The 25,010-nt window shown below is 33.1% G+C and overlaps 5 protein-coding genes and 1 pseudogene across 7 annotated transcripts; 5 read left to right on the top strand and 1 right to left on the bottom strand.

Annotated features, from left to right (window-relative positions):
• Positions 1-983: 983 nt before the first annotated feature.
• On the bottom strand, positions 984-1,303 carry LOC128398017 (fatty acid synthase-like; the record flags this gene model as incomplete). The annotated part of the gene is made up of 1 exon (XM_053358822.1): positions 984-1,303. A coding segment is annotated over exon 1 (320 nt), but the record flags the coding sequence as incomplete, so codon positions are not given.
• A 1,280-nt stretch (positions 1,304-2,583) lies between these two features.
• On the top strand, positions 2,584-5,088 carry LOC128398032 (RING finger protein 151-like). 2 transcript variants are annotated; one of them, XM_053358838.1, is made up of 3 exons: positions 2,584-2,744; positions 3,223-4,442; positions 4,518-5,088. In XM_053358838.1, the coding sequence occupies exons 2-3, from the start codon at positions 4,326-4,328 to the stop codon at positions 4,872-4,874; spliced, it is 474 nt and encodes a 157-aa protein (XP_053214813.1). In that variant the 5' UTR covers positions 2,584-2,744; positions 3,223-4,325; the 3' UTR covers positions 4,875-5,088. The 2 variants fall into 2 exon arrangements, with proteins under 2 accessions (XP_053214813.1, XP_053214812.1); XM_053358837.1 differs by lacking the exon at positions 4,518-5,088 and having other exon boundaries at positions 3,223-3,940.
• An 80-nt stretch (positions 5,089-5,168) lies between these two features.
• On the top strand, positions 5,169-6,392 carry LOC128398031 (E3 ubiquitin-protein ligase RNF113A-like). Its single transcript, XM_053358836.1, has 2 exons — positions 5,169-6,188; positions 6,255-6,392. Exon 1 carries the CDS (start codon positions 5,322-5,324, stop codon positions 6,162-6,164), a length of 843 nt encoding a protein of 280 aa, XP_053214811.1. The 5' UTR covers positions 5,169-5,321; the 3' UTR covers positions 6,165-6,188; positions 6,255-6,392.
• A 407-nt stretch (positions 6,393-6,799) lies between these two features.
• On the top strand, positions 6,800-16,680 carry LOC128398029 (interaptin-like). 2 transcript variants are annotated; one of them, XM_053358833.1, is made up of 10 exons: positions 6,800-7,408; positions 8,120-8,272; positions 8,488-8,709; positions 9,816-9,983; positions 10,228-10,395; positions 10,526-11,052; positions 11,118-14,388; positions 14,471-14,949; positions 15,025-15,166; positions 15,248-16,680. In XM_053358833.1, exons 1-10 carry the CDS (start codon positions 6,806-6,808, stop codon positions 15,290-15,292), a joined length of 5,778 nt encoding a protein of 1,925 aa, XP_053214808.1. In that variant the 5' UTR covers positions 6,800-6,805; the 3' UTR covers positions 15,293-16,680. The 2 variants fall into 2 exon arrangements, with proteins under 2 accessions (XP_053214808.1, XP_053214809.1); XM_053358834.1 differs by having other exon boundaries at positions 8,126-8,272.
• A 1,791-nt stretch (positions 16,681-18,471) lies between these two features.
• Positions 18,472-18,978, top strand: LOC128398018 (RING finger protein 151-like). The gene has a single exon (XM_053358823.1). The coding sequence runs from the start codon at positions 18,472-18,474 to the stop codon at positions 18,976-18,978; it is 507 nt and encodes a 168-aa protein (XP_053214798.1).
• A 532-nt stretch (positions 18,979-19,510) lies between these two features.
• Positions 19,511-22,431, top strand: LOC128398030 (hydroxylysine kinase-like; annotated as a pseudogene).
• The last annotated feature ends 2,579 nt before the right edge of the window (positions 22,432-25,010 follow it).

Below are 25,010 nucleotides of genomic sequence, written 5' to 3' on the forward strand. Positions count from 1 at the left end.
ATGTAATCATGAACATGAGGATAATATAGATAATATTAAATTCAGTGAAAATTTTCATCATTATCATGAGAATGATGATTTTTGTAGAAAGTTGATCATTTGTCTTCATTTAAACAATAACAATCTCTGAAAGTGTAACAAAATGTTACCATCTCAAGTTAGATGAAAGTGAAAAACATCAGCATTAAGATGAGGTGGGATGATAATGGTGATGATGATGATGATGTTGATGTTGGAGGAGGTGGGGTGATGGTGATGGTGGGTTAAGTGAATGAAAAATATTGTTACAAGAAAGTTTAATATCGGTTAACCTTTAAAATGATAATAATAATAACATCAAGTTCTTGGAGGGTGAGAATTCAGATGAAAACAACAATCATATAAGAATCTTCCTCTCTCCCCCTTCTCACTCTTTCTCTCTTCGTCTTCATCAGCAACAAATGCTGGGGCTGAGAATTTCTATCTAATAGGAAAATGTTATAATGGTGAAAACATGAGCGAGACTGAATTATGATGGAAAAAATGAAAACTAGGAGGTGGAAGTTTTTCAAGGTGGGATTACTGGGAAGATAATGATGATGATGAAAATCTTTTCTATTTTTTTATGTTTTGTTTTCGAAAGAAATAAAAACTGTTTCAATAGGAGAAGAACTTTTTTATACTCTCGTTTCATCTTTTTTCATTCCTATAAAAAATGATACATGGTATAAGTTGCGAGAGAAATAATTCTCTTTCTTGAAAAAGAATTGAAAGTTTTGAAATCACGTTTTTCTCTTTTCGAAATGTTTCATTTATACAAAACAATTGTAATTCTTCTCATTGACCAAATTCACAATCACACTATTATTACGATTAACTTTTTTTGATGCAAACATTGAAGAGGCTGAAGCACTACAAAGATATCAAAACCACCATTCGATAGCTTTTTGAATTCTGTATCGACTTGCAGAACAATATTATAGGGGTTAAGGGTCAAAAGTTACATATTTTCGAATTTCGAGGGGAAACGTTTCTTAATGAAATCCCTTTTCTCTTGTGTTCCAACCGTAGTGAATACTTGACAACCTCTTGATAGACAGATCGAAATAGCTGCTTGACCAACTCCTCCTGAACCTGCATGAATTAAAACACTTTCACCAGATTGTAAATTTCCTCGAGAAATCAAACCATAATAAGCTGTTAAATAGACAACAGGAACTGTTGCAGCTTCGGCTAATGTCCAATTTTCAGGAACAAAGATGCGAGATGAATTTGATTGGATTATTGATGAAGTTGCTAATCCACTAGAACTACAAATACCCATAACTCGTTCACCAGACGAATTGATACCCGAAAACTCAATACCAATTGACGGGTTGACTTTATGACGATTTTATTTGTACAGTTTAATAACAAAGAGAATTTACTTTGTAATTGAGCTTTTAAAAATGTCAAATGTTTTGATTGCTTACAATTAAAGATAAATGACAACTTTTTTGCTCTGAAAATAGCTTATTCTTACTTGATTACATTTTTTCTCGAGCTGTTGCTACTCATCAATCTTTCTCATAGTAACATTGCTAGCGAGATTTTGAAGCCAATAATGGAACCTGCAAACAAGCATCAACAAAGCTAATTCAATGTCCAGTGTCTTTGACCATCCCCAACTTCCGCAGAAGAAACTTCTTCTACACCTTGGAATGATCCTGAATAATCATAACCACGAGTTCTAAGTTCCGTGTAAATGTCCTAAATACCATTTTCTCTTTCCAAAACCATCATTTTCGAGTACAGTTACTAATCGTTCAGATGGAGGAGTATTGGGTGTAATTCTGGGTATAATTGGTCCACTTCAATCACTGGTAGTGATTAAGATAATCACTGATCTTGGAACATCTTAAGCTGGTGAAATGCTTCTTTATGATGAATTAACTGAGTCAATGAGAAATGTTAAATTGCAAGAAAAATGTTCCAATTGTCATGTTTTTGGTGATTCTCCAATAATTGATGGATAATTAATTGATTATGAACAATTCTGTGATACACCAATGTGCGATGATTCTAAAATTTAAAAAATTTACACTTCAGAGGAAAGGATTACCTGTCAAGAATATAAGGAGACAATTGTTGCCACCAATACGCCTCTTTTAATTGGTGTACGATCATCATTACAATAATCAATTGTTAAATTAACCAATGCAATCAATTTACCGTTAGATGTTATCGATAAGTCAAATGGATTGAATAATCTTAAGGATTTAATTGATTCAAAGAAAGTGGATAAAGTATTATTCATGTGTCGCCGTGGAAATGGCTCACAAACGCATGTCATTTCGTCAAAGATAATTTAGTTAATTGTTATCTAATTCAGTTTAAATATAATCGGTGGTATTGCCGCTTGGGCCAAAGAGATTGACCGACTAATACCAATCTATTAAAATCTTTCATTCCAAACTCATTGGTAATATTTACCTTTGGAAATTTATCTATTTTTATATTCAGATTATTAATTGTTTCGCTGGAAATTAAGATAACAATAAACTAATTGTTTCATTTTTCCAAGCAACAATTAAACAAATGTCTGTGGAAATAGTCTATTCCCACAGCAGAAAATCAAAATTTCTGTTTACATTTGTTGTTGTTTTCCTTGGATTTGTCATTTCCTATTCTTAATTGTTTTCCTTAATTTTTACAACCTTTTTCTATTTCTCTCTGTTTAATTTTAGCCCACAATCAATTCTGTTTCTCTTTCCAGATATCTTCAGGTAATTATCGATTTAATTTCTTCAATATTCTCGAAATTATCAAGTATCTTTTTCTTACTATTTTAATTTTCACTTTTTCCATTTTTTGTCAACTCTATACTTCCTCATAGATTTAAAAACCTAAAACTTGAATGACATTTACGATTGAATTTATTGATCAGAAATCTCTAATTGAGACCTTTTTTAATTCATTCAAATACACTGTTGAAAATTTGAAACAAATTCCTAAACAGAATTGATTTGTAAATGATTAACCTGCAAACGGTTAATCCACAAGACACTTTGTTGTAATCAGAATTTTTAATGATTTCTAATCATTAACTTTCTGTTACTAATTTTCACTCAATCTATTCAACTGCCATTCCATTTGTCACCTTGTTAGTTTACCAACGCCTCTGATTAAGCCTCGAAAATCTCAATTTGTATAATTATTTTCTCTAATCAACTAATTAATATTTCATTTGGTTTTCTTTTACAGTAAAGATAAATTCGTGTCAAGATGGGCTTTCGTATTCACTTGTTCAAGGAAGAACCAGATCGAGATATTATCTGTTCCGTTTGCATGGGTGTTTTAGATAACCCGGTTAAAGATCAATGTGGACATTTTTTCTGTGCTGATTGTTTGGGTCCATGGTTACAAAAAACTGGTCGATGTCCAATCTCCAATCAATCAATTCACTCATCAATACCAAGTGAAAGTCTTTCCCAACGGATAAATTGTCTTAAAATTAAGTGTGTCGAGTGTAAGAAAAATTTTGTCCCCTTAAATCAGCGGTCTGAGGGTTGTATCGATTGTGTCACCCGTCGTATCTCAAATCGTACTTCAGCCAGTGACAGTTTTGATCGACGATTCAATCAACCTCACCACTCATTTCAACAAGAACAGAAACAGAAACAAAAAGATAAAAATTCTTGGGGCTCTTGGGCTCTTGCTGCTGGTGCCGTTGCTGCCGTAGCTTTGGCTGCGACTTCTGCAACTAAAAATAAAACTAATCGTAAATGATCAATTAACAATCAACTCTGATGATCTTCACTCGACTTTTTTCCTGTCCAATTAATCGACTGTGACTTTGTGACGATTTTATCTGTACAGTTTAATAACAAAGAGAATTTACTTTGTAATTGAGCTTTTAAAAATGTCAAATGTTTTGATTGTTTACAATTAAAGATAAATGACAACTTTTTTGCTCTGAAAATAGCTTATTCTCACTTCTTGTTTACATTTTTTCTTGAGTTGTTTCTACTCATCGTAACATTGTTTTGTATTTTACTTACTATTTGTATCTTTTAATTAGAGTTAAATTGTGTAAATATGTTCAAGAGACCAGTTAAAATTAACTTTAGAAAGAGAGAAGAGGAAAAATCACCAAATGAAGAGGAGGAAGAAATTGTGATCTGCAGACCAAGTAAAATCTCTGCAAAACGCTTTAGCGACAGCGAAATCAACATTAGCATCAAATCAAATTCAACAACAGCAAAAATTAAAATCGGAACAAGTGACACAACAGCAAATCCACGTTGGATCAGTGGCTCGATTGAAACAATTATCAAAATCGGAAGATGATCTACTGAAAACTTTAGATGAAATTAAGGAAACAATTAGATCGAGCCCAAGAAGAGATGAAGACATTCAAACAAGAAAGAGATCGACTTCAAGATCAACTCGAAAAGTTAATCAATGAATTAGAAGCTAAAGAGGTAAGAGACATTTTCTCCTTTCAAATCAAATTGATTAATAACTAAATTACAATTATCTTAATTTGACTCATTCAGAGGGATCTTCAACAGGCTAAACTGAATCAACAAAAGGGTATGCAACAAGCAACTGCCCAACAGCAGCAACAACAACAACAATTAGCCCAACAAAGTGGTGAATTAGTGGCGATGAAAAAGTCACTCGATGAACGAGCTCGAAGTTTACAAGAATTGGAATCAAAATTAACCAAAAGGAAAAGTGAATTTGATTCAATGGAAAAGCAACTCGAACTTGCAATGAAACAACAACGACAACAGGGTCAACAACAATCACAACAATCGGCCTCTAATCAAGCTGCTAGTGAGAAAATGTTAACCGAATTAAAAAAGAAAATGGAATCAATTACATCAAATGAATCAGAGAAAGTTAAATGAGTGAGAGGGAAATTAAAAGGATGAATCGATTGACTAAGATTTGATGATTTAATTGTCACCAGATTCACATGGATTCAGTTGATATTTTTGATTCTTCCTTCCCAACAAACAAAATCATAGATACTCAACAAATCCATGTATCCACGGTTTCATCAGTAGTTGATTGTTGATTAATTATTGACTGATGGAAATACAACTCGAACTTGCAAATTTTGTCAAATGTTTTGATTGTTTACAATTAACGACAAATGAAAAGAGTAGAGAGAGTCGGTTTTTACTCTTTGGATAAACAACCTTTTTGCTCTGAAAATAGCTTATTCTTACTTCTTGTTTACATTTTTCTTGGGTTGTTGCTACTCATCAATCTTTCTCATCTCAACATTGTTTTGTATTTTACTTATTTCTATTACTATTTGTATCTTTTAATTAGAGTTAAATTGTGTAAAGATGTTCAAGAGACCAGTTAAAATTAATTTTCGAAAGAGAGAAGAGGAAAAATCATCCGATGAAGAGGAGGAAGAAACTGTAATCTTTAGACCGAGTAAAAAGGTTTGTATTGGTCGGAATGTCGGAAGAGAAAACAATTCAAAGGTTGAATCGAGTTCTGATTCTGATGGAGAAGAAGATGAATCATCAATTTCTGTATCATATTCTACCAGTAAGGATATTATTCGTGAAGGACCTAAAGACATGGGCGCAACATCGGAGAGACAAATTGACAGCGATAAGGAAGGTGTTAGTGGGAACAAATTTATCGCCAAAGGACCGATGAAAGCTCCTTCCAATATAAGGTCAACAGTTCGATGGGATTATCAGCCTGATATTTGTAAAGATTTCAAGGAGACGGGATTTTGTGGTTTCGGTGATTCTTGTATTTTCCTACATGATAGAAGTGATTATAAAGCTGGTTGGCAATTAGAAGCTGAAGCTCGCAAAGGAACTTATGGTGAAGATGATGTTAATTACGAGATTACAGAGGAGAAAGAGATTCCATTTAAATGTTTAATCTGCCGAGAAGGTTTTACTAATCCAATTGTCACCAAATGTGAACATTATTTCTGTGAGAAATGTTTCTTAGCCGAATACAGGAAAAGTACAAAGTGTTTCATTTGTCATGTTCCAACCAAGGGAATATTCAAACCCGCTGATATTTTCAAAAAATCGACCAAAAAGAAGAGACAAACTGATGAGGATGATGAAGATGATGAGGATGAACAAGAAGATGACAAGGATCAGATCAAAGAGGTTGAAAATTTTACCAATTGTGATAGTGATCAAGAAGACGATTAATCTGATTGTTTCAGATTATAAAACGTGTGTACATACAAATTGAGGCATCGATTAAATCTCATTGCAAATTTGATTAATAATTCATTTCAGATCAATTTACTCCATGGAACTGCAATTCTAATCAACAATCAAAGAAAAAATCGGTTAAAAGTTTTTCTGGTTTTCTTTTTTTTCGACTTTTTCTCCATAGACATTTAGTGTCATCTTGTTTTCTATTTTGAAACTAAAGTTCTTATTTTCTCTTTTCTTAACATTCGATGAGGATGTTTGAGGCTGGAGTGGAATCAGAGCTTCGCTGATATACATGTATTTAGATTTCGAATTGAAGTAAATTGAATGAAAGAAGAAGAAGAAAAATATTATTTGTTAATTGTTATTCGAGAAAAAAGTGCTTGTTATTCGTGTTGTTCTAATTTGTTTGATGTATTTAAAAGGTTCGAGAATAAAAAGTCAAACCTAATGTGAAAGTTTAACAAAAGGAATCGAAATTTTGAAAAGTGAAAATTATTCTCTAATCAAAAAGTCGATCAAAAATCAACAGGAATCATTTTGTAGATATAAAATAAAATATAATTTCCAAGTGTGGATTCAGTGTATAATTTGACCATCTTTTGGATCGAAGTGTCTAAAGGAATCATCTGATGGATCCTCGATCATCCATGATGCATGGAACCTCATCAGGTAGAAGGTCAAGTCGAATGCCATTACGATCATCATATTCTCTTGAACGTGATCCTTTAATGGAACGTGGAGGTGGTGGGGGAGTTCCAGGTGACCCTTACATGTCTCCAAGAGAGAGATCACTTGACCGGTGTGATATGACTCGACATTCACGGACAAGGGATCGATCACTTGACCGTTCAGTTTACCTAAGAGATGATCCTGTTGGCTATCGAGATAAACCTGATGCACTATTAGATGATCCTATCTACCGTGAAAGGCCATCATCAAGAGCAGCGATGGGTGTCAATTTTGCCGATCCAACTTCGGGATCAATTAATCCAGCCTATTCTCGTGATTCATATATTATGGAGTTACAAGCTCGTCTAAATGAACTTCAAAGTCAATACTCACATGTTAAACGAGAATTGGATGCAACTACACAGAAATTGGGCTCTTCCATGCATTCGATTAAAACTTTCTGGTCACCCGAGTTAAAGAAGGAGAGATCACTTCGGAAAGAAGAGGCTGCCAAATACGCTTTGCTCAATGATCAATTAAAAATCCTTCGATCAGAGAATCAGGTAATTGAGATTAACCATCATCAGAAATTGTTTCCTTTCATGTTCCCCTTATCATAATATATTCAAAGTGTTCAGAATTGATAATATTTGTTATACGTTTGCCTTTAAATTCAATCTGAATTAGTATTCCCTTTACCAATTTCTAATCGATATCTAATAATACCCGACAGGTAGCTACTTATAATAGGTACAATTGACAGAAAAAAACCCATAGCAAAACATTAGTATTTGATTCTGACCAAATTTATACATGATAAATTTTATCGATCCAATGGGCTCATGATTTTGCGTGATTCCCTGTATAATACAATACATGGAGTATTATTATCATTGTATCAACTTTTCACTATGACCTAGTTTTTTTCTTGGTGTAGTTCAGGTCTTTCTCTCTCTCTCTCTCACTCACTCACTCCCTGTTCACCCTGATTGAACTGATTCCTTGTGAGTTTTACAAGGTATCAACCAGAGATGAACCCATACCCATTATCCGGTTACCCACCCAATCATCAGCTGTAAATGCTACTGATGATTGGGTTAATCCTCTTTGCATATAAAATAAATTTCATTTTTTCGTATAGATTATGTTCAATTTACTAACTGGAAATAATTTATCGATATTTTACTTCTTCTTCTTCTTCTTCTTTTCATCTTCAACATCATCACCATCCTCTCTATCAAATAACCAACAAATTAAACGACAATTTAACACAGAAACAGACAGCATTAATACGACAATTGGAAGAGGAATTAAGATTATCTCACCTTCGAAATCCGGATCAAGAGATTCAACAGCACATGGAAGCTCTTTACAACGAGAAAGAGCATATGTCCAAAGAGATTTACTTACTTCGAGAGACAATTAAGGTATTAGTTAAATGTACAATTCAAATTCCTATCGAAGCTATTCCCATGAAATTTTATTCTTCGACTGATACTAATTATTAAGTTCGACTCGATGAATTTTACTTTTCATGGCGTAAATGTTTCATTTCCTTGTGTCTTTTGGAATTTTATTTTCGCCCAAATATCAATGTGATTATCCACTAATCTTTTGGTCTAATTATCGTTTGATTGTCCAGGAACTTGAACTACGAATTGAGACTCAAAAGCAAACCCTTGCTGCTCGTGATGAGAGTATTAAAAAGCTAATGGAAGCCATGTCGAATAAGGGATTAACTGGAAAAATGTATGAAGAGGAAAGGATTGAAATGGAACGTTTGAAAACTCGAAACATTGAATTGGAAACTCGAATGAGACATTTGGAAACAATGCTAGAATCAAAGGAGAAAGAAATTCTCAAGGTAACCGGAGAAGAAAGAATAATATTCCATTATTCATTCTTATTTCTTTTTCTTCTCTATTTTTTTCTTATCCGCATCATTTTCATCTTCATCATCATCTTCTCACTAAGTATCGTTACATGTTCTTTATTAAAGACAAGTGAGATTATCCCCTTGTAGTATTAGTGTAGAAGAAGAAAACAAAAGAAAAGTTTTTTTTTTCGAAGATTAATGTTAATTCCTCGTTCGAAACGAAAAGAATAACATAAAGTTGTCTAATATGATTAATAGTAAAAAGAAGGAGACACAATCATAATCAACGATTAGTTTAATAGAGAAATTCAAACGATAATTGTTCAAGATTCGAGCAAATTTTTTGCATGTCAATCAATGTGAAAGTTCAGCAATTAGCTGATTGTCTTGGAAATCGTTGATTTTATTTTCTTCAGAACTTTCAACTTTTTCCGATATTTTTGTTGTTCTTTCGCCAATGAATCTCATATATTCATGAACATGTTCATTAGTAAATTAAGAGAGAGTAAATTAAATAATTCCGAGTGGGAAATTAAGGTGGAAATAAGGAGAGATACTTTATTCAGTGTGGGAATATATAAAATATTCACAATTTCATGATACTATAAATACACTACTCACGTTTCTCCCTCCCAGTTATTATTATTATCACAATCATCATTATGATTACTGTTTATCATTCAAATTGTTGGTTTGATTGAGCTACTAGTTGTTATTTTCACTTTGAATTATACAACAACAATCAAATTCAACATTGAAAGTTAATTACCATAATGACTTGTTTATAATAAATGTGATTCTTCATGGTGATTACCATGAAATCACATTACAGGTTATGACCCAGATTCCTATTGTATAAATATAATCATAAACTCATCATCAGAGGTAACAAAACAAAGCAAGAACAAAAAAAAATGTTCATAGGAAATTACGAGTTAATCAAATTAGTTGATTATCATTATGATTAACTTTTTATTCACTATTTTCATGATAATGATGAAATAATAAAAAGAGAGAAAAAGGAAAAGGAAAAGGGACAATTAAATTTGATTCGTTGAGCTTTTTGATTAATTGTTTGACTTTTGACCTTCCAGATTGAGGAAATGCGCTTAGAATTAAATAAACGAGACCAAGAGATATTGGCCATGGGCGCTAAGATGAAAACGCTTGAAGAACAGCACCAAGATTACCAGCGACACATTTCGGTGCTAAAAGAATCGCTAATTGCCAAGGAAGAGCATTACAATTTACTACAATCCGATGTAAGTTAATCATCATCTTTATCCATTTACTATTTTCGACAATCGATCAAAATTTATTGATTTTCTGGTTAATTGATTTAATCGATTAATGATTTTCTTTCCTCGTCTTCGTTCAATATTAATAATCATTTTGGAAATTGTTTTATATCTTAATTATATTTCCATGTTGTTACTATTGATCAGATGATTAATTGTCAATGTATTTTGTTGCTAATTGTCTTAATTGTTACTTTTTTAATTGTAGAATGAGGAGCTTCGAGCAAGATTGGACGAGAAGAATAAGTTAATTGAGAAAAAGACTCAACATGCTATGGTAACAAGTCAAGATCGTAATAAACTTAATCAAGAATTACAAGAACTTCGAGATCATGTAGATATAAAAGATCGTAAGATTAATGTTCTACTTCGAAAGGTAATTACTTTTTCTTTTCTTCCAAAGAGAAGATCTTCTTTTAGATCTTTCATTTTCTATTATTATCATGTTATTTTTCTAACAATTAGTTGATTGATTATTTTACCTTTTTTCTTTTCTTGTCAAATAGATTGAAAATCTTGAAGACTTACTCAAAGAGAAAGATAATCAACTTGACCTTTCCCGATCTCGTCTATCGTCAATGCAAGCACATCATTCCAATTCTGAAGGAACCTTGACCAGCCTCGAAGAAGCGATAAATGACAAAGATAAACAGATAATGTTATTAAAAGAGCAACGAGATCGAGCCGAAGCAGAAAGAAATGAAGAAAGGGAATTACATGAGAGAGAAATCGCTGAATACAAGATGAAATCTCTTGCAATTAAAAGCGAAATGGACAAGTTACAGGTCATTCTTGATAAAGCGGCTGCCGAAAAGGATAGAATTGAAATTAAACTGGAAACCTCTCAATCCGAATTGGGTAAAGCTCGAGCTGAACTTGATAAAATTCAATCTGAACAATATCGCCAAACAAGTGACTGGGAACGGGCAAGAACTGAAAACGCTCGACTTATCCTTGAGAATGAACGACTTCGAAATGAGATTGAAAAACTTGGCCGAGATTCAGATCGAATCACATCAAACATTTATTCAAGGTAATTCTAGAATTTAAGTACTTTAATGTCGATTGATTAATTTTTGTCCTTATTTTGTATTTCAGTCCTTATCGAGATCGTGATAGAGATCGAGACCGAGACCGTGATCGAGACAGAGAAAGAGATAGAGATCGAGACCGTGATCGTGATAGAGATTGGGATAGGGAAAGAGATCGAGACAGAGATCGTGAAGCTTCATCTTCAGCGCTTCGAATGAATAAAGCAAGTGAAATGGAGATTGAAAAGTTAACCGAACAGTTGGAAAAGACTAAAAGTGACCTGAGACGAGCTCAGGCTGAGTTAAGAATGAATCAGACAGAACAAGATCGTTCTCGTGCCGATATGGAGCAATTACAAGAGAAACTCGAAAAATCTCAAGGGGAAATTTATCGATTGAAAGCTAAACTCGAAAACGCTCAATCGGAAAGGGAATCACTTCAAGAAGAATACGACAAGATTCAGTCTTTAATCGCTCGATGTCAAATTGAGAGGGATAACGCTCATACCGAGGTAGAAAAGATAAGAACTGATATGGAAAGAATTCAGGCCACTTTGGGTAAGACACAATTACAATACGAAAAGGCTCAAGCCTCGTTGGATAAAAGCCAAGCTGAATACGATCGACTTCAAGAAAAATATGACAAACTGAATGCTGAACATCGTCGATTAGCAGCTGATCGTGACCGATATCAAAGTGAAGTAGAATCGTTAAGAGTCCAATATGGTGATGTTGATAATAAGCTCCAGAAACTTCAGATGGAACGAGAAACTTCATTAGTAGAATTGGAAAAATTAAAAGAAAAATATGATCGAACCACCAATCAAATGAATCGATACTTAAAGGAAAAGGAACAAGCCATTCAAGATTGGGAAGTTCTAAAGGAAAAGTTTGACTCTCTCCAAAATCAAGTAACTCGATACCAGAAAGAAAAGGATTCAACCCAACGCGAAGTCGAGCTAACCCGTGAAAGGCTGGAAAAAGCTCAACATCAAGTCGAAAGGTACCAACGGGAGCAACAAACAGCCGAAACTGAAGTGACTTTACTTCGAGAAAAAATGGAAAAACTATCAACACAATTGCAAAAAGCTCAAGAAGATAAAGAGATTGGTAAAGTTGAACATGAAATGATGATGGAGAAAATTGATAAAGCCCAAGGAGAAGTGATTAAGCTACAAGCTCGATTAGATAAGTCACAATCAGATGTTAATCGACTTACAATCGAACTAGATAAAGCTCGAGCCACTGCATCTACAGTTAAAGAAGATCATAAAAAAGCTCAAAATGAGTTCGAAGGTCTTCAAGAGATTTATGCAAGAACCAATAGCCAATTGATGAGAAGTAAAGAGATGGAAGAAAAATTGAAAATGGAAGTGGAAAAATTAACAGCTGATTTAGAGGTGTTGAGAGAAAGATATGATAAAGCTTCGGAACAAGTTCGTAAATTGTCACTTGAACGAGACAAAGCGGTAACTGAAGCTGATCGCATGGCCCTGGAGATGAACAGAATTCAGGCTCAAGCAGGTAAAACTCAAACGACCCACGAGAAGCACCAAGAAGAGTTGGTTCGACTTCAAGTTGAAAGGGAAAAAGCATATGAAAAGATTGAACGAGTTCAGGGTGACCTTAGGAAAGCTCAAGTTGAAAAGGACAACATTCTAGCAGAGAAAGAGAGACTTGCAGCTGACCTTGAAAGGTATCAAAGTCAAACGAGTAAATATCAAGCGGCCCATGAAAAATTCCAATATGAATTTGATCGTATTAGTATCGATTTGGAAAGGATTCGAGATAAATACGAGAAATGTAAAGTTGACCTGGATCGATCTAACGGGGAAAAAGAGAAAATGATGATTGACCTTCAAAGAGCATCAGCTGAAGTTGAATCGGTTCAAAAAGAGAGAGACAGTTGCCTAAAGGAGATTGATAATCTTAAATTAGATTTGAAACAATTAAGGGAACGAAACATAGCATCAAATGCTACCGCTTCGTCGGCAGCAGGATCAACCGCGGCTGCAGCAGCGGCGGCAGCGGCAGCGGCAGCAGCAGCCAAGAATGAAGCAATACAACAATTGAATGAACTTCGAGAGAAACACAAGGTTGAACTCGATATGTTGCAAAAAGAATTGGACAATGCTCGAGCTCGACTCGAGAAGTATAAAGCTGCCGAAACGAAGCAAAAACAGGAGATCGAAAGAGCGATCATTGAATTTGAAAAGATTCGCGATAAAATGGAACGAAATCAAGCTGAATTAACGAAAGTCCAAAGAGAACGAGACAGTTTAATGGAACAAGTAAAATCTCTGCAAAACGCTTTAGCGACAGCGAAATCAACATTAGCATCAAATCAAATTCAACAACAGCAACAATTAAAATCGGGACAACAGCCCCAACAACAAGTGACACAACAGCAAATCGACGTTGGATCAGCTGAAGTGGCTCGATTGAAACAATTATTATCCAAATCGGAAGATGATCTACAGAGAACTTTAGCTGAAAACAATCGCCTTAAGATGGAGGTTGAAAGACTTCGTCAAGATTTGGACGATGCTGAAGGTTATATACAGAAAATATCGGAAGGCCAAGAGGCCAGAATGTCGGGTGAATTTAAAAAGTTAAAAGATCAACTTGAAAAATCAGAAGCTTCACTCGCCGCAGTTATGAAGGAAAGAGATTCTCTTCATATTGAATTACAAGAATTAGCCGATGCTTATGATGCTCTTGAGAAAGAGAAGGGAACACCAACTGGCCTGCCCAAGGCAGAGGTCGATCGTTATAATAGTCAAATCGCCGGTTTACAAGCGGAGATGAAAAAAATGGAGCTTTCATGTAGAAAATACGAAACTGAGAACAAGGAATTAAGAAGTAAACTCGAAAAATCTTTGGAAGCTATTACAACCTTCCAGAAACAAATCGACGGTTCTAAACAAGAAATTAACAAATTGTCTGAACAATCAAGATTGTTGAAGAGTGAAAATGCCAAATTGATTGGTCAACTTCAGCAAACTAATCAACAACTTAATTCAGCTAAATCAACAGTCGCTTCAGCCCAAGCAGCCGCTCAAGCTGCTCAAGCTCAAGCAGCGGCAGCACAGGCTCAGGCTCAGGCTGCCGTGAATAATAATAATAACAAACCCGATCCAAAGATCGTGGAGGAAGTTAATAAATTAAAAGGTGAACTAGAAAGACAACGAAATGAAACCCAAAAATGGATGCAAGAGGCAACACAATTAAGGAAACAATTAGATCGAGCCCAAGAAGAGATGAAGACATTCAAACAAGAAAGAGATCGACTTCAAGATCAACTCGAAAAGTTAATCAATGAATTAGAAGCTAAAGAGGTAAGAGATGTTTTCTCCTTTCAAATCAAGTTGATTAATAACGTAAAACTAAATTACAATTATCTTAATTTGACTCATTCAGAGGGATCTTCAACAGGCTAAACTGAATCAACAAAAGGGTATGCAACAAGCAACTGCCCAACAGCAGCAACAACAACAACAATTAGCCCAACAAAGTGGTGAATTAGTGGCGATGAAAAAGTCACTCGATGAACGAGCTCGAAGTTTACAAGAATTGGAATCAAAATTAACCAAAAGGAAAAGTGAACTTGATTCAATGGAAAAGCAACTCGAACTTGCAATGAAACAACAACAACAACAGGGTCAACAACAATCACAACAATCGGCCTCTAATCAAGCTGCTAGTGAGAAAATGTTAACCGAATTAAAAAAGAAAATGGAATCAATTGAATCAGAGAAAGTTAAATTAATAGGTGAATTAAAAAAGACCAAAGATGAAGCCAATCAAACCCAAACGGAACTTGAAAGATTGTTACAAATAATGAAAGCATCGGAAGAGGAAAAGTTTGCCCTCAATAAGCAAGTTCAAGACTTGCAAAAGTAAGTTAATTGTTAACAATCAACACCTGATGATTAACTAATTTTAACATTTTCGCATTGAATTTATCATGTTAGTGCCCTGAAAACAACTCAAAGTGCTGGTCATCATCACCAACCAACACCCCAACAGCAACAACAACGTCGTGGACCTGGACCTGGACCTGGACCTCCAGGGGGTGAAGGTCATGGTCATGATCCATCTAAAGGAGGTCAACAGGTAAGTTTTTGTTAATTGTTTACAATCACAAAACTCTGATGACAATCATACTAATTGTTTAATCTTTTAATCCTCTTTCAGTCTCAACCTGGTGGTCCCGCTAGTTTTTTTTCTAGTTTTTTTTAACCATAAATTGAATTTAGAGAGTTAACTAATTGTGGTAACTAATCCTTTGGAGGATTAAGGATGGAGAGTGAGAGGGAAATTAAAAGGATAAATCAATCGATTGATTAAGATTTGATGATTTAATTGTCACCAGATTCACATGGATTCAATTGATATTTTTGATTCTTCCTTCCCAACAAACAAAATCATAGATACTCAACAAATCCATGTATCCACGGTTTCATCAGTAGTTGATTGTTGATTAATTACTGACTAATATTGTGCTTTGCAAACAATACACACACACCGATACACTCACACTCACACACATACACTCAGCATCATGTTAAATTGTTGTTTGTTGATTTCTGCTAATTAGTTGGAATATGTTTGTTTCTTTTGATATCGCCAAGATCACCAGCCCACCGCCCGACCAAGTACCACTTTGAATAATATTGAATCTTTGTCTTTCTGTTTGATTCCTGTGTGTGACCATCATCATCATCATCATCTTCATCTTCATCTTTTCATAACTTATATAAATGTTTCATCATCAAGAATTAAGGTACACACAATTAATTCAAACAACAACAAATCATCACATTCACAATTTTCATGGAGGAAAAAAAAATTCAGATGATCGAACTTAAATTAAGTGCTTTCCAATGGCCGAAATAGATGAATGGAAAACACTTAATTGTTGATCACTTTTTTTTTCTAAATCAACCAACTGACCAAGTCTCTTATTAATTATTATCATTTTTAAATCATCGAAGTGATTATAATAATAATAATATCTATTAGACAGAATTAATTGTAATTGTTATGACTGATTGATTGATTGATTTACAATTTAGGAGGTAATTTGATTAACTGGACAACAACTAATGACCAAAAAAAAGAGCAGAGGAAACTTTGATTAACTTTTTTTTTCCTCAACAATTAATTGTGTGTTTGATATACAATTAAACATATCAAAGTGATGAGACAATTAAACTACAAACCTGATGAATACAATACTAATTGAGAAACAATCAATTTGGATTGATAATTTTGGACTTTTCTGTTTCATGTCCTCAATTAAATCAAATTTAATTGTTATCATTTGTTTTTGATTAACTGGCCTAAATTAAGCAATTAATTTGCTTCCTATGGAAACAGCAATTTGCAATGAAAGTAAATCACCTTTAATTATATTATCATCATCATCATAATCTTCATTATAATTATCATCTTAATCATTTGTCATCAAATGAAAAGTCAATTGCTGACCAATGGTCTTCCCATTATAATTAATAGCTGATGAAAAAAGAAAGTGATTAACTTAATCACAATTAAGTTTTAACATCAATCGGTTTTTGGTCCAGTTTTTTTGTTTCATTCAATTAAATTGTTGCTTCTTATGTTAATCAGCATCACTATTGTTACATCATAATTATACTCACAATCATCACAATTACAACAATTAATTAACACTCTTCCCTCAATCACTCAACTCAATTAAAAACAATAATAATATTAATAAGATAATAACAATTTAATGAGATGTGACAAACAATTAATTAATTGAGCCTTAACTTTATTGTTAAAAACAAATCAACATAGAAACAAAATTGACTAAACTGCCATTAACTAAATTGTTGATTAACTAATTTCCCCCTTCTCTTTTGTGAACAATTAACTCAATCATGATTCAATAAGCATTTACATGATAACATCAACAAAAGAAAAACTAATCAAACAATCAATTTACAATTAAAAGATGATTAAAATCAAAGAGTATGAAGATAAATCAAATTTAGATTTTTTTAATTAACTGTTTATCTAAATTAACTAATTGTTTGTTAATTGTTTTCTTTATTGGTGATCTTATTTGTTTAAATTATTATCATTATTATTTTATGATTTTTTACTTGATCTACAACAATTTAATTTACATAATTAACAAATATAACAATTTATTTAAAATTTAAACTAAATTCAGATTTTTTTATACTTAATTAATTGTTTGATTATCAATTGATTTTGATTCATATCATTGAAAGTGGCAAACTTTGTGTAAACTTTTTTTTCCCCTGTCTTTTCATAACAATTAATTTGATTAATTGTTATCACTGGCAGTTAATTAAATCTAATTAATACGAAATGATCAAGTTTTGATTTTATTGTTGATTGTAGAAAGTTAATTGTCAAAGGAAATTCAATTTTCCTTTTTAGGTCTCATCTAATTTTCAATCGTTTCATATGATATTTTTTGCTTTCTGTCAAATTAAATTTAATTAAATCAAATTAATTTTGTGTGCTAATTAACTAATTACATGAAAAGTTATCACTGTTTGAATGGGAGTTCGTTGCGTTGAATTGGGTTCTAATTGAGAGATGAGATTCTAATCGAGGCCTCGGAGATTTCGGCAGATACATTGTCCGTCGCAATGATAACTTCGCTACTTAGATGCGATGTACAATTCCCATTAACACTTGATACGAGATATCGCCTGAGGCTGATTGAATAGAAAAACGGGATGAGTATCGGTTCGAAATTTCGATCTGAATTGATTTCGAAAATAGAATCGTATCCAAATAGGTATGGATTCGCACGGTTCTCGAAATTTGATAACTCGCTGTCGAAAACTTTCATTTGCTCTTATGAAAAATCGACTTTTGCTTCGTTGTTGTTGTACTTTCTGAGCCAAGAGTTTCGTATGTATGAAGCTCAGGTATGAGAATGTTTAGTAGATGAAGAGGCCGAAATTTACGTTACGTAAACAATAATAATTTCTTTTCGAAGATTCGATCAGGATTTAGGCTCATCAATTTATTATTCTCAAGTCGACAGTTGATCAACTGAGCTGAAGTTTCATTGACTTTGTCGGCTAAGTCAGTCGTTGTTCTTATCAAAAGTAAACAAGCTTCTTTATCGCCAAGTTATTTTCTATTATCATCAGCATACCTGTAAAGCGAAGGCCTATTGATAGATTATTGGTTTGTTGTTTATTCTTGTCCAAGTCAATTAATTGAGCTCTGAGTTTATCATCTGGAAATTTCAACTATTCAAGTGTCTTTGATTTTATCCATGAAAATTTCATTTGATCTCGACTCTTATAAAAATTTCTAAGTACATTAATAGTTGTTGAGATTATCTAATTTCCTTTTGTTTTTCTCTGCAATTAGATTAACCAAACATGGGTCATGATATCACAATGTTCAAGGAGAAACCAAATGAGGAATTTGTTTGTGCCATTTGCTTTGGTGTTTTCAACAATCCGGTCGCCGATGATTGTGGTCACATCTATTGTGCCGAATGTCTTTTCGATTGGTTCAAAGTTAAAGATACTTGTCCAATTTCATGTTCTAAGATTCGAAAAGAAACTATTCGAAAACCTCCCCTTCCATTCACCAATTTGCTTGGTGCTCTGGAAATCAAATGTCCCAAATGTGGTGACAAATACATTCAACTTGATCAATATGACGATGGTTGCCCTGATTGTTTAACTTCCCGATTCTCAAGTCGGCCCAGGGCTTCAAATGCTCAACGACAATCTCAATTTGGACAATCATCCAATACTCGATTTGGACAATCGTCCAACACTCGATTTGCTAATAGTGGAAATCTATGGGAAGGTGTTAAATGGGCTGGTGTCGCTACAGCGGTTGGAGCTGGTCTATTGGTGCTCATTTCGAGTATGAAAAACAAGAACCGTGATTAGATAAACACATGAATATTTATCGATTACATGGAAGTTAACTGATTGTAATGATTGATTTCATTTTAATTATCTTTCCTGCTTCATTTACCCTTAATTATTATCATCATATTGCTACAAATGTAACAATCATTTTTTTTCCCTTGCCATGATTATAACTAATGATCTCCTCTCATGACTTTTGATTGTTAACCTTTAAATTGTTTAACCATCTTAATTGTAAAACTATAAAGATTAACCTTGTTCATTTATATACAAAATACTTGTCAGTATATTTTGTACACGACTGTAATCAAGAGTAATTCAAAAATTGGTAACAATTTATGAGCATTTGTAACATAGTCAGACAATCTAATTACCGAATCATTGATTGTTAAAGATCATCTAGTTTGATCAATTAAATTTAAAGCCAATTGAAAAGTGGATTCTTATGTTTTCCTTTTCTACAGAATTAAAATTAATCATGAACAATTTAGAAGAAAAATTTTCTGTGAAAATAGTTTATTTTCACAGCAGAAAATGTTTGTTTACATTTTTCTCTTGATTTCTCATTGATTGTTTTTATTTTTTTTCTCGTTAATTTAATTATATTTGTTAATTTTTATTCTACAATTAAATTTATTAGATTGATAAATTGTCGCTCTCACTGATTGTCATTCATTAATTTCCTTTTGTTTCCAGTTCAATCCCTTGTTTTGTTTTGTTAATTTTCACTAATCAGTTTTTCATTTTTTTCAAATCTCAAAGGTAAACAATTAATTTCATCTTTGATTTTGTTTTCGTTTTGATTATCTCTCATCTGATTGTCCAATTTAAAAGTGTCATCGATAAATCAATTGTGCTAATATATTGGTTAGTATTGGATTTGATTATTTGTCAGAATTTTATCAGAATTACAATTAACCCTCTTGTCTTTTTTTTAATTCATTTAGACTCCATTGGATTAAAATGCCATGTAAGTGTTACCATTAGTCTTTGAATAGATTTAATTGGTTGAGTTAATTGCTTGGGATTCTTGTTATTGGATAATTTAAGTTAATTTATATTTGTTTCTTCATTTATTTAGTGAGAAATGCATGTGTCATTCTTAATTGTGAATCATGTGAGATGAGAGATGTATCTTATTTTGGTTTCCCTCGAAATCCAATTCAAACAAAGGTCTGGATTGAGCGATTAAGGCCAAGGCTTCCGGCCAATTTCACCGAAGCCGATTCTGTATCTAAACATATCTGTTCACTTCATTTTCCCCCTGAAACTCATTACCACCATGGTATGGGAAGGAGATTATTTCCTAATGCACTTCCATTCATCATTGATGAACATTCAACGACCAATGTATCGACCCAATGTCACATAGTTCGTGATCAATCACGAGAATTGACTGAGCTGAAAAAACAACACGCTATCCTGAAGCGAGAATACACCAAGCTGAAAAACAATCCACCGACGGCTTTCATAATTAGAAACCTTTACAAGTTGAAACCTCGAGTCTCTCAGGAGGCGTTTATATGTTTCGAGAACGCTATTCACAATTATGATAAACATCCACAGAATCGACGTCATACCCTTGCAGCCAAACAATTAACTAATCACATACAAGTTCAAAGTAACGAAGCTTTTAAATTGTTTCGCTCATATTTTGCTCTTCCATCTAATCGCACTTTGGGAAGACACTACAATCAAAAGGATCAAATATCTAATGATAATGGTAATGGTAATGTCACTGAAGAAACTCAACTCATCTCAGATAATTTAATCAACTAACTTAAACAAATCTACTAATCGTAAATCGCAATTAAGTTGATGACAATAATGTGACATGTCATTGCTCCTTCTCTCTCTCTCTCTCTCTCTAAATTATAGTTTGCTAATCACATTAATCATTTATACACATGTGAAGATTGTGCTTGAATCTTTTTACTCTCTTGATTGTTGTAAACAATTTAACAATAAAAAAGTGAATTGTACAAAAAGTGAAATTATTTTCATTGATTTCTATTTTTCTATTGAAATATCAAAATGAACTCTAATTGTAAGCGACCCGAAGTGACCATCGAAATGGCTTCAAGTCTGGTTGAAAAGTATTTCAATGTAAAAGTGACCAAAGTGACCGAAGCAAATGGTTATGATGATCGTAATTTCATCATAACAATTGAGAAAGAATTAGTTAATCATGGTAATCAATTTGTTCTCAAAGTAACAAATCCCATTGACTCAGCTGATCAAGGATTAATTGGTGAGTCTTAATTGTAGATCTTTGTTTTTCATTGATATTCTGATGCTAACCTGCTCGTTTCTTTGTATTGCTGACAATCAACTAATTGTTTGCCTTTCCAGAGGCCGTTACCGATGTGTCTCTTTATGTTAATCATAAGGAAGGAATTGAATCTCCAGTACCGATGATTAATGTAAATGGCAATTATGTTGAAAGAATTGAATTAGAATCTAAGCAAATTTGTGCCGTTCGATTGATGAAATATATCGATGGAATTGTTTTAGAAAAAATTGATTATGATGCTGATATTTTGTACGAAATTGGCTCAGTGGTTGGTCGTTTGTCGTTAATTATGAAGGTAAGGTAATAGAGCGATTTGATTGTTAACTTGCTAATAAATTTATTTTTCTCAATTATAAGAACTACACTAACCCGATTTTAGATAAACGCGAGATGTTGTGGTCACTTTTAAGTGTCGATAAACTGGACGAATATCTTTTTGCAATTGAAAATGATGGACATCGATTATTGGTTCATAATATTATTGAAAAATTTAAGGAGATTGTTATTAATAAAGTTTCCACTCTTCGAAAATCAATAATTCATGGTGATGTTAACGAGCAAAATGTTCTGGTCAAAAAGGAAGATGGTAAATGGACATTTTCTGGTCTCCTTGATTTCGGTGACTCTCATTCAGATCCGACCATTTTTGACCTTGCAATCGCTTGTTGCTATATGACCCTTGATTCTCAGTAATTGATCCAATTATGGTTCCAAAATATGTCATCTACGGTTATCTAAGTGTAGAGAAAATAACTCAACAAGAATGGGACATTCTACCGGTCGGTTAAATTGACAGTTTATGCCTAATTTTATTCGATAGAAAATCAATTCTAAATTTTATCTAATCAATTAATTCTGTAGATTTGTGTTATGGCTCGATTAAGTCAATCTCTTACGCTCGGTGCTTACAATCATCTGAAGGATCCAAATAACGAGTATCTTTTGAAAACTGGTAAAAGAGGCTGGACAATCTTGGAGCAATTAAATTCCGTTGGAGTTGATCAATTGAAGATTTTGTGGCAAAGATAATTGTTGACGATGATATACAATTCGATAAATTTTCTCGGAACGAATTGGAATTTACTCTAAAAACTCAACCATATTATAAAAAATAATCGAATTTTGAAAAAAAAACAACATTCTATCCATTTCAAGTTTTGATAAGCCGAATTTAAATGACTAAGGCCCATATTCACCAACCGTAATTAAAAGCAGTGATCAACTAATCCTGAGATCAGACCGATTCCGAGTTTAGACTAAAAAGTTGTTTCACCAAGCTCGATTAGTTGATTCCCGATTCTTTGATTTTGGGTTCAAATCAAGTTGAAGTCAAATCAATTGAATATTAATTTAATTAGGAAATTGTCCCTAAGAAGGTCTTTTTTCCCTATTTTTTCATTTTTACCCCTAATTTTTAATTAATTTTTTTAACCAACCGATCATCAAACAAAACAACGGTCAAAACAATAAAAACATATTTTTCTTTAGACAAAAGCGGTAAGTTTGAAGGAGATAAATTAATTAATTGTTTATGGAAAGACTTGAAATTAAGATTGATTTCCAAACAATTAACAAGTTATATGATTACACTGATCAAGTTTTCCTAATATCTTTGTTTAATATTTTTTTAAGAAAAAAAATCTTTTTTACGCTAGCGAAAATTGTAGAAAAATAATAGGACATACCGATATTAATCAATTTATGTAAAAAAAATTCAAAAAAAATGAGCAAGAATGGAAAAAATGAGGAAAAAAAGTCATAATCAAAAGTTAATCGTGATAATTACCAAGTTTAAATTTTGATCAAGACTTCCGAGATCAATTGAAGATGATTTCGGTTGGTGAAACAACAATTTGAGTTAAGATCAATTGATGTCGGTTGGTGAAACAAGATTTTTTGATCCTCTAATTAAATTGACCTAAACTTAAATCTGATCCGAGATCAAGAGTTGATCATAGTTGGTGAAACACAAAAGCTGTGATCAGCTGATTTAAACCTAGACTCAAATTTAATTACGGTTGGTGAATACGGGCCTAAAAGTTTCAGAATTACTGACTTTTTTGTGAATAAAATAAAGATCAAATTAACTGATGAGTAAATTTGAATCCAGACTTTACATTTTTTCCCCTAAATTCATTCAACTTCAGACTGATTCCTTTCAATAACAATATAATAAGTTGAGAAAAAACTGCCATCACCAGAACCATATGCAATTTGTTGAGATGACTCCTAATATTGTATGAGATTAGTGTGTTATATCAGCTTATCATGTTGTTGGTTTTTTTATTTGTCAACATTATTTTATTTAATATTTATTTATTTATAATTATAGCCGAATCGGAATCGATACTCATACCATGCTTTCGAACAACAATAACTTTGCCATCTGTCTTCAGGGAAAAAGTAATTAGATACAACGTAAGTTTTCATGTGTAATTTTTTTTATTTGTTTTAATGGTTTATTGTTTATCAGGTATTAGATTTGTTGAAACCCTTGGTTGAACAATCCGAAGAATTAGAAGAATTAACTGAGAAACCAAGATAAGCATCTGAACAGGGTAGTGAAGACGGAGAAAATTCTGAAACTGAATCTTGTACGTTTTCTGATGAAGAAGGAATTAGAGAAATGGATGAAAGAAAACAATAAATATATCTTGAAATATCTTATTAAAAGGTTATCGTTATCGTACGATTGTTGTAATGATTCCAGGTCGAAACAGGCAATCTCGAGTGATCACGACCACTACTTGTTGATGGTGTTGGAGAAGTCGTTCTGGTTGACCGAGGGCTTTTTGCTTGACCACTACCTGCAAGTATTGTTAGTACACGACCATGAGTGGACCGAGGGCTTTTCGCTCGGAGATCTTGATCACTTGTTGTTTGTGTTAGTGAAAGAGCTCTGGTTGATCGAAGGCTGTTCAATCGGAGGCCCTCACCACTTTTTGTTGGAGTTAGTGATCTAACTCTGGCTGATCGATGATTTTTCGGACTTGAATCAGTTGGTGATGATCGTGTACGTGATAATGAATCAGCGACAGGAATAGGTGAAGGAAGAACAGAATTTTCAGTTAAGCTAATAGCTGGAGTCGATGTTGTTGACACATTAGCTGATCTTGCGGGACTTGGAGGGACAACTCGTGCTCATTTTTTCGGTTTGTTGTTTTGAGATTTGGTTCGTCTGACTGACGCGTTGATTGACTGACCAACTGTGTTCCTCACTTCTCGAGATAACGGCTCGTACTTATTAGCAGTCAAACATTCGCCCGAGTTCCGCTTCCATAAAGCGATAATGGTGAACTTCACCTTTTATTTCACATGAAAGGTCATCCAATAACTGGTACTCGTCCTCAGGATTAATAATTGTTTTTGAACTAATAACTTTTTTGTCATCTTGATAATCTAAAACGAGCCAATAGCCTTGCAATTCACATCTTTCACCTTCTTTAAGAATTAATCTCTTGAACCATCTTGAATCTTGAATCATCTTGAACTGGTAACGCTGAATGCAAAGACCAAAATGAACGCGATTAAAAAAACAATTTACTTATAAAAGAGATACTTGTAGTCAAATGTAACAATGAACAATTGTTGAGAAACAGTTGCAAGCAAGTCAAGATACGAAAAGAAATTAAAACAATTAAAATCACAACTAAACTAATTTAATAAAAAAAACCAAACGTAGTAAAAAAGAAAAGAACAAAATTAAAAAGAGAATCTTTGGGTTCAACAAATGTTCTTTTCGATATATGGATAGTTT

This window comes from Panonychus citri, unplaced genomic scaffold (assembly GCF_014898815.1).
Source record: "Panonychus citri isolate SS breed McGregor unplaced genomic scaffold, ASM1489881v1 Contig00041, whole genome shotgun sequence".
Classification (NCBI taxonomy): Eukaryota; Metazoa; Arthropoda; class Arachnida; order Trombidiformes; family Tetranychidae; genus Panonychus; species Panonychus citri.

Bases quoted from the DNA above. Each gene is read 5' to 3' on its own strand.
- LOC128398032 (XM_053358837.1), top strand. From the start codon at position 3,244: ATGGGCTTTCGTATTCACTTGTTCAAGGAAGAACCAGATCGAGATATT.
- LOC128398031 (XM_053358836.1), top strand. From the start codon at position 5,322: ATGTTCAAGAGACCAGTTAAAATTAATTTTCGAAAGAGAGAAGAGGAA.
- LOC128398029 (XM_053358833.1), top strand. From the start codon at position 6,806: ATGGATCCTCGATCATCCATGATGCATGGAACCTCATCAGGTAGAAGG. The intron at 10,396-10,525 runs GTAATTACTTTT...CTTGTCAAATAG, and splicing joins TTAATGTTCTACTTCGAAAG to ATTGAAAATCTTGAAGACTT. The intron at 14,389-14,470 runs GTAAGAGATGTT...TGACTCATTCAG, and splicing joins ATGAATTAGAAGCTAAAGAG to AGGGATCTTCAACAGGCTAA.
- LOC128398018 (XM_053358823.1), top strand. From the start codon at position 18,472: ATGTTCAAGGAGAAACCAAATGAGGAATTTGTTTGTGCCATTTGCTTT.